The 8879-nt window shown below is 36.6% G+C and overlaps 2 protein-coding genes across 4 annotated transcripts in view; both read right to left on the reverse strand.

Moving 5' to 3' along the window:
* Positions 1 to 2081: 2081 nt before the first annotated feature.
* LOC111395506 (cytochrome P450 CYP72A219-like) lies at positions 2082 to 4486 on the reverse strand. The gene is made up of 5 exons (XM_023021523.1): positions 4000 to 4486; positions 3702 to 3922; positions 3366 to 3610; positions 2827 to 3211; positions 2082 to 2729 (listed from the first exon to the last, which is right to left on the reverse strand). The coding sequence occupies exons 1-5, from the start codon at positions 4271 to 4273 to the stop codon at positions 2304 to 2306; spliced, it is 1551 nt and encodes a 516-aa protein (XP_022877291.1). The 5' UTR covers positions 4274 to 4486; the 3' UTR covers positions 2082 to 2303.
* A 462-nt stretch (positions 4487 to 4948) lies between these two features.
* LOC111395507 (cytochrome P450 CYP72A219-like) overlaps positions 4949 to 8879 on the reverse strand; it is an 11188-nt gene continuing 7257 nt past the window's right edge. Inside the window, exons 3-5 of one of the 3 annotated variants that reach the window (XM_023021525.1) lie at positions 6221 to 6465; positions 5747 to 6128; positions 4949 to 5516 (exon numbers count right to left, since the gene is read on the reverse strand). In XM_023021525.1, the coding sequence (XP_022877293.1) occupies positions 5091 to 5516; positions 5747 to 6128; positions 6221 to 6465 (1053 nt within the window). In that variant the 3' untranslated portion in view covers positions 4949 to 5090. Of the gene's footprint in view, positions 5517 to 5746; positions 6129 to 6220; positions 7230 to 8879 lie in introns of those variants that run through there. The other 2 variants (XM_023021527.1, XM_023021526.1) reach the window with 2 other exon arrangements.

The following is an 8879-nucleotide window of genomic DNA, read 5'->3' on the forward strand; positions in this document are numbered from 1 at the left end:
AAAGAAATAAAAAGATAAATTTGACAATAAATAAATATTAAAGACCTTATGCAATTAAACTGCGATGCACCGAAATTGTATTTATAATTAATTAATGATTAAGGTGACAAATCACACATTAAAAAATTAATTAGCACCGTTTTATACAATATATTTTTCATGAAAAATGGAAATCCTTTTCCATTTCCTACTTTTTTGGATATTTGATACACCATTTTTTTCAGGCAATTGTTTTCCATGAATAGTGCTCACATGGGTGTCAATTCCAGTTTTTTAGGGAAAATGAATTCCCATGGAGTATGGTGGTTTTTCAAATTCTAGCTTTTTTTCATTTTTTTTCTTTTTGGGAAATGGAAGCAAATTCTAAGAGTTATTGTAAAAAAAAAAATTCCTTCAATTAACAATTTTCATGTAAAATAAAGCCAAATGAACATCAAAACATAAATGATTTTCTTGATTATTATTATTATTATTATTATTATTATTCTTTTGTTTTGGAATGGAAACAAATTTTTTTCTCCAATACCAGTAAATTTTATCCCTTTAATTAACAATTTTCATGTAAAATAAAGTCAAACGAAGACTAAAAAATACTTTTATTTCAACATTTTTCACGTGAAAAATTATACCAATCAAATTGCCAGGAAAATAATTTCTAGGCAATTCAATTTCCTGAAATTTATTTTCAATTCCATCTTTGTAATCAAACGAAACCTTAGTTACGAAACATGTAAAATTTATCATTTTATGATGATAATACAAAATAATACTGGTGGTTCCGAATAGTCTTGCTTTTTTAGTCAAAATAAGTGATCTAAGCTATGACGCACGTAAACTTAGCCACCAAGTGTGGGAAATGTCAGTACTATTAGTTTGGCCAAAACCTCACCTCGTCCCGTCCCACGTCCCGTGGGCCCGCCCCCACCTTAGATAGCACAGGGTGGGGACGGGACAACTTTTTGCCCCGTTTAATTATTTTTTATTTTATTATTATTATTATTATTATTTTTTACATTTTGAAAGTTTCGAATTATGTTATTATTAGAGAATAAAATACAATTTCAAAATGAGTTTTTAACGGATGAATTGTCTACAAATAAAATTATTTTTATTTTTTTCATGGGCCGGTTTCGTGACGGGGCATCCTCACCCCGCCCCTCGACAGGGCGCCCCTCCCCACCCCGCCCCACCAACCCGTTCGAGGTGGGTTTTTTTGCCCCATTCGGGACGGGGCCCCGTCAGGGCAGGGCGGGGCGAGGCGGGGCGGGTCACGTACTCTTAAATAAATTTCCGACTGCCTAATTCTTCTTGTATATGGCCTCTCTCTTCTTCATATGGCTTCCTATTTTAGATTCAAACCTTCATTTTCCATCTTGAAGAAATTTTGGAAGTAGAGGTAATTGGAAGAGACATTTTATTTAAAAATTCAATACATAGGCTTGTTTGGGAAGTATATGTGAATAAGGGTAAATTGTTGTGATCATCTTAAATATTTATTGTTATTTGTACTTCTATCTCCGATCCTTTTCCATTCAAAAGAGACGTTAAAAGGGCATAAAAAGATGAAATTACTCTTATTTTAAGTAGAAAAATAATTAAATACGATTACAAATGTCTCATTTCTCATGCTAAAGCTTTAACAGTTCAGAAGGGATAAGTGTTCGCGAAGGAGACGAGATATTAAATCAACATGGTGGAAAGAAATGCACCCAAAATGCGCAACTTGCAAAGTGAGTTTCTAAAGCTCCACAATGGGGCCTTGTTTGTGTGTTGTCGTGCTAAGATAACCTAGCTGAGTTCGGCGTATCACGAAGATTTTATCTTTATATTGATTTCTATGTATTGGATCAAAAACAATTCTTGAATGAGGTCATGATACAATTGACATGAAATTCTGACTCATATATGATTTTGATGGGAATTTTTATTGGAAATAACCTTATTTTCTTGTCGTCGTATGAGTTCATCAAAGACTAGTAACAATAAATTCCTAATCTCTAGATCAGTTTATATAATCAAAATCTGTACATCTAAGTGCCACAAGTCTCACAGAAGTTTCTGCTCATGCAAAGACAAATTGCTTAATAGTAAGCTTAATAATTTCATATAGAAAAGTGAATCCCACATACTCTACTTAACATAGTAAAAATATACATACACATTAAAATTAACAATTGATAACCCCATCAGTATATTCTACAAACAGAAAGATCGGATACAATCGAAATTTCATATTATTTACCCGTAGGGGACTATGCAAATGACTAATATTATAAGCTAGATGAAGTCATGACTTGTCCAGGCTATATCCTGTGCAGAATTATGTGAGTTCCATGCTGAGGTTGAAGAGTTAAAATCATGTGAGGAGCGTGTGTATACAACGGTGAAAGCTCAAAAGAGAAGCGTTGCAGAATCATAGCCATTGCCATTTTTGCCTCTAACATGGCGAAGTTTTGTCCAACGCAAATCCGAGGTCCCCATCCAAATGGGAAATACAAGCCTGGTTTCTTTTGCGCCTTCGTCACTCCTTCACTAAATCTCTCCGGTTTGAACTCCATTGCGTCCTCTCCCCATACTTCGTGATCATGATGTAATAAGACTGTTGGTAATGAAACCTGTGTTCCAGCTGGGAGTAATAGTTCCCCCAATTTTGTATCTTTTTGAATCTGTCGAGAAAGCGCTGGTACTGGTGGATACAGTCTCATGACCTCGTACAAAATCATGGTAAGCTGTGATGAAGAACACGTAAGAAACACAGTTACAACCATTAATCTGCGAGTCTAAAAGTTTTCTAATGTATGTTACGCTTAATTTATAGTTGCTTACGATTTTCAAGTGATTTAACCCTTCAAAATGTGGTTTTTTACTGCCAAATACTTGCAAGACCTCTTTTCTAGCCCTCGTCTGCCAGTCTGAATTTGTACTCAATAGAACCAATGCCCAGACGAGCAAAACAGAAGTGGTCTCCTGTCCAGCAACATAGAAGAGCTTGCATTCTTCTACAACCTCGACTATGCTCATTCCAAAACTCTTGTTTCCGCGTTGTTCGATTTCTTGGAAATTGGACTCCAACAATATACCCAATAAGTCACCATTACGTGCTTCTCCCGCTTCCATTGCCTTCAGTCTTCTATCTATCATATCTCTAATTGATGCTTGAACTTCCTTTTCAATTTCCTTCATTCTTTTGTTCCTCTTGGTCGGAACAAACCTATGCACAGGGAATCATATTATTGGAACTGAGCAGATGAAAAATGGTTCATCTGACGACTCATCTTTGTGAAATCATGAGGGTTGCAAATTAAATTCGAACTTGAAAAGGTAGAAATTTCTTCACTTTTAGTAAGAAAAAACATATTTTTTACCTCCATCCTGGAAAATACATCGACTGCATAACCTTGATGGTGTGTTCGGTCTGTTCACTCTGAAGTTTGAATATCCTTCTTCCTTCTTGGTAGCTACTACCAAATGCCGTTCTTGATATTGCATCACCAGTTAAATTTTGTAAATCAGGCCACACATCCAACTCCATCGATCCTTGTGGAGATAGACTTTGTTCCCATTTGCTCAAAATCTCATCACAACTCAAGTGGAAAGCCGGCAGCATAAGCTGTAGGAAGAAGTAGCGAATAGCAATCTCAATATACAATAAATCTAACATTTAAAACAATTTCAAGTAAAGAGTTTCAAGCAGAAAAAACCTTCAACTTCTCTAGATGAAAAGCAGGATTGATGATTTTTCTGTGTTTAGCCCATTTCTCTGCCTCGCAGGTTAATACTCCTCGTGCAAGTAGCTTGCCCAGTGGATTCACAACTTTTGGCTTCTGATAGATGTAACTCTTCGATAGTGCCTCCTTTATGAGTTCAGGGTCCGTGATTATAACTGCTGGTCGTGGCCCGAGCCATATGAAGGAGTTGGTACCTGCAAGTCATGGCAACAAAGACATTCGAACGCGACTTTTGGTTTTCATTTACACTGAAAGTTGTTTAAAGGCATACCATATTCCTTCAATGCTTTGAGATAGAAAGGTATGATGGTTGGCTTGATATCATCTGAGAGATTGATTGGCTTGGATTTTGCTTTTTGGATCATCATTGAGATATCTTTGAGATCTCCATAGAGGAATCTGTAAGAATTTCCTTTAAGACCTTGCTGTCTCAGCCATTTTTCTTTCTTCTTTGGCTTAAACCAAACCAGGTTCACGATTCTCCCTGTGTATATCAGTAACACAGTAGCACAACACAACCCAATCGTGTAATACAGAATCTCCATGTCCACCAAAGATCACAGTTTCTATGAATGTAACTATTAAGAGGAAATTTTCTGTCGAAAAGTCCCATGCATATGGCGATATATTTATAAGAGGATATCGCGAAGAAACTTCTCGTTTAGAGATGGAAACCAAAATCATCTACACTATTGAATTTTTCTATTTTTTTTACCCATTCAACTAAACATTAAGAATGGAATCGGTTTGTCAAAGCTTATTTAAAAATCATTTTTCCTTGAATTCATTTTTAATCACATATTCTCCCAATAATATAATTTTACACATATATCCATAATTTTTTCTTACTTTTTAATCATATATTCTTCAAATGTGTATATATATATATATATATATATATAAAGAAATCTTAGTCGTCGTCTTCTAGTTCTAGGACAATACTGGTCTAAAAGCGCGTAAATTATCTTACTTTTCAAATGCTTTGACCCACAAATTCAGAAGATAATTTTAATAGGGCAAAGAGTTGCTTAACAAGAATTTCTGATTCCTAGTTGTGCAAATGGACTTTTCCACTTCAGTCAAAAGAAATCTTCAAAAGAGGTGACGCATGAAAATAACTTAACCAGCAAGTATTTTCCAAAGAGGGGCAACTTTTTCGACTTTAAAGCCGATCAAATTAGACGGTGGTCTTCCCGGAATACAGTTGCAGCGAAGGATGGTAGACGATAAATCCGAAGTTGATATCGAACAATATATCGTATTAAAATGATACAATACATTAACAAACACACCATTGAACACTGCAATTTTGTTTCTATGTACCTTATATTAAAACATGCAAGAAATGTACTTTTTCGGTAATCATAGTTTACGCAGAATTAACAGTGCGCCATATTGAGGTTGAAGTGTAATGACCGTATAAGGAGCATGAGCATAAGATGGTGAAAGCTCGAAAGAATAATCTTGTAAGACCATAGCTAGAGCAATCTTTGCTTCCAACATAGCAAAGCTCTGTCCAATGCATATACGAGGTCCCCAACCAAATGGAAAATATGAGAGCTGGCCATTTGTCGCCTTTGAAACTCCTTCACTGAACCTTTCCGGGTTGAATTCATTTGCATCATCACCCCATATTTTACAGTCGTGGTGCAATAGAAGTGCTGGCATTAAGAGCTGCACTCCTGCCGGTAGAAGCATCTTTCCTATTGGGGTTTCCTTGTGAATCATTCTTCTGAGCAAGATTGCAGGTGGGTATAGTCTCAGAACCTCGTGAAAAATCATCGTTACCTGTGAATAAACAATATCACTAGAGGCATAAGACAGTAAAGAAACAGTAAATGCATATTAGACGTTCAATATGTTCTCAAATTCTCAAGTTCTGCCCAACATTTTACAACCCACGGAGTTCTTAAAGAGCTAAGTTCCAGAGTTGTTCCCATGATAATAACGTGTGATACTAGTTCAGCAAGTCCACCTAAAAACTGCAACTTAAAGAACAAAAATATAAATGCACTTACGATTTTAAGGCGATTTAACTCATCAAAATCAGGTTTTCCACTTCCAAAAACTTGCAAGACCTCCTCCCGTGCACGGGTTTGCCAATCCAAGTGCTTACTCAATAAAATCAGTGTCCAGACAAGCAAGGATGCTGTTGTCTCTTGCCCAGCAAAGTAGAAAAGCTTGCACTCTTCAATAACCTCCCTTAAATTCATTCCGAACTTGCTCCCATATCGTTGGATTTCCTTTAAATTGGATTCTAACAATATGCCCAATAAGTCATCAGAACGAGCTTCCCCTGTCTCCATTGCCTTTATTCTTTTTTTAATTATACTCAGTACAGATGATTCCACTTCCTTTGTAATTTCCTTCATCCTTCTATTTATTTTTGTGGGCAAAAACCTATGCAAAACATACAAATAAGATTTCAAAACATCTTTATGCAGTAATTTACAGACTACAAAGGGACAAAAACGACGACAAAGTAATTGAACCTCCATCCTGGGATGTAAACTGAATTTCTTGCTAGCATGACAAGCTGCCCTTGTTCTTTTTGAAGTTCAAATATCTTTCTTCCTTCTTCGTAGCTACTGCCAAATGCAGTACGAGAAATTGCATCGCTTGTCAACATTTGAAGATAAGGCAACACATCTAATTCACTTGATCCTTCAGATGATACAATCTTCTCCCATTTGCTCAACATATCACTGCAACTTAAGTAAAACGACGGAAGCACATGCTACAGAAACAATAGAAATATGCATTACTCGGGTTTAATGTCAAAAACAAACATCATATTACATGCACACGAGCATTCATGTCTATTTCTTGAGAAAGGTCTCAACATTTGAGCTGTGAAAAACAATCTCCCCATAGCAAGATACGTTCTTCTCAATCCCAATAGCAGTAGGAGCTTTCTATACTAGGTAATCCCTGTGCTAACTTTCATGCTACTTTTGTTAAACCACCTCATCTAAAAAGTCCCATCGCCAACATTTATGACAATGTGCACATTCATATCTTGGATGAAAAATAAATCTTATGTGCACACTAAATAGCATTTTGGAGACGTAATTAAGAAAACAAGTTTCGCCCCTCTTTATTGAAGAAGTCACCACCGACTTTGAATTGTCTAGAATTTTCTGGGTTCATATTATGCTGAAAAATCTGGAGCACTTCATCTTTACATAACTGCCGACATACTGAAGAATATTCTAGAGACGCCTGCTGCTAGAATTTGAAGCATCGTCATACCAGAAAATTCTATCACTGACAATGGCACCTATAAATATAAGATGACTGTATGTATGTGCCTGTGATGAATTATAGAGACAGGATATACAAATGAGTGCATGAGTTACTGTGTGGAGAGAGAATGAATACGAGGAAGGTGATAAGTGGCAGAGAGAGACAGAAAGTGAGTGCAAGATTGTGAAAGTGGAGGTTGCATTATTTTGAGGAGTGATAAAGCATGTGATTCATATACATTAAATTTGTATAGAGTGCAAAATTGTCTTAATAAAATATTTTCTCTGTGGGTATTGTTGATTTTGGAAGAAAATCTCTCTCTCTCATTTCATAACATAAACGTGTGATACATATATATACATAGAGGGAATGTTCTCACAAGGAAATTATCCTATCAAAATATGCACCTACCATATATACGCCTAAATTGATGCATAATTCTATAACACTCCCCCATCAAATTGAAGCATACATATCAATCATGCCCAACTTGTTACAAATATAGTTTACTCGAGTTCCGGCTAAGGCCTTAGTGAATACATCATCTAATTGATCTCTTGTCTTGACATGCTTAGTCAAAATCAATCCTTGTTGTAGCTTTTCACGAACAAAATGACAATTTGCTTCTATATGCTTTGTTCTCTCATGAAATACTGGATTAGTGGCAATGTGAATAGTTGCTTGATTATCACACCACAACTTCATAGAGTGAGACGTATCAATGCCAATTTCTCTAAGTGGCGTAGCCACATAAGTTCACAAGTCACCTGTGCCATAGCCCATTATTCAAATTCTGCACTTGATGGAACTACAACACTCTGTTTCTTACTTTCCAAGAGACTATATTACCTCCAACGAAAACACAATATCCTGTAGTAGAGCACCTATCCACGGGAGAACCGGCCCAGTCAGCATTCGACAAACCCTCAACCCTACAACGGTCTCTATAAAGAATTCCACGTTCTGAACTTCCTTTAAGATACCTTAATATATGAGTTACGGCATTCCAATGTGAAGTTCTAGGAGATGATATAAATTGACTAACAATACTTACGGGAAATGCAATATCTGGCCGAGTAATTATAAGATAGTTCAGCTTTCCCTCTACCCTCCTGTACTTGTCTGCATCAACAAGCACATTTACATCTTCTGCTCCGAGTATCACATTTGGTATCATAGAGGCGTTACCAGGTTTGGCTTCAGCTAAACATGTCTCATCCAGTAGGTCCAGAGCATATTTCCTTTGAAATAGAAAATTTTCTTTACCACTTCGAGATATTTCTATCCCTAAGAAATATTTCAAAGGACCTAACTCCTTTGTTTGAAATCTTGTGCCTAGGAAAGCCTTTAGCATACTTATGCCATTGCTATCACTACCAGTAATCACAATATTATCAACATATACAACTAACAAAATACACCCAGCTGTAGACTGTTTAAAGAATACCGAGTGATCATATGCACTTCATTTCTGGCCATATTCAATCACAACCTCACTAAATTTCCCAAACCAGACACGGGGTGATTGTTTCAGACCATATAATGACTTTTGTAGTTTGCATACCTTCCCTGACTCCCCCTGAGCAACAAACCTTGGTGATTGCTCCATGTAAACTTCTTTATACAAATCTCCATCGAAAAATGCATTCTTAACATCCAGTTGGTAAAGTGGCCAATGATAGGTAGCAACAAGAGAAATGAACAATTGAACAGAAGCTAGCTTAGCAACAGGAGAGAAAGTCTCAGAATAATCCACACCATAAATTTGGGCATACCCCTTAGCAACCAAATGAGCCTTCAATCGAGCAACAGATCCATCAGGATTCATCTTGACTGTAAACACCCATTTGTACCCGATTGCATTTTTTTTGGGGGGGGGGGGGGGGGGGGGGGGGGGGTGGGGGA

Source organism: Olea europaea, chromosome 6, assembly GCF_002742605.1.
Source record: "Olea europaea var. sylvestris chromosome 6, O_europaea_v1, whole genome shotgun sequence".
Classification (NCBI taxonomy): domain Eukaryota; kingdom Viridiplantae; phylum Streptophyta; class Magnoliopsida; order Lamiales; family Oleaceae; genus Olea; species Olea europaea.

Excerpts from the sequence above, each read along its gene's own strand:
- LOC111395506 (XM_023021523.1), bottom strand. The coding sequence starts at position 4,273 with ATGGAGATTCTGTATTACACGATTGGGTTGTGTTGTGCTACTGTGTTA. Across the intron at positions 3,923-3,999 it reads CAAAGCATTGAAGGAATATG|GTACCAACTCCTTCATATGG; the intron begins GTATGCCTTTAA and ends CATGACTTGCAG. Across the intron at positions 3,212-3,365 it reads ATGTATTTTCCAGGATGGAG|GTTTGTTCCGACCAAGAGGA; the intron begins GTAAAAAATATG and ends CCCTGTGCATAG.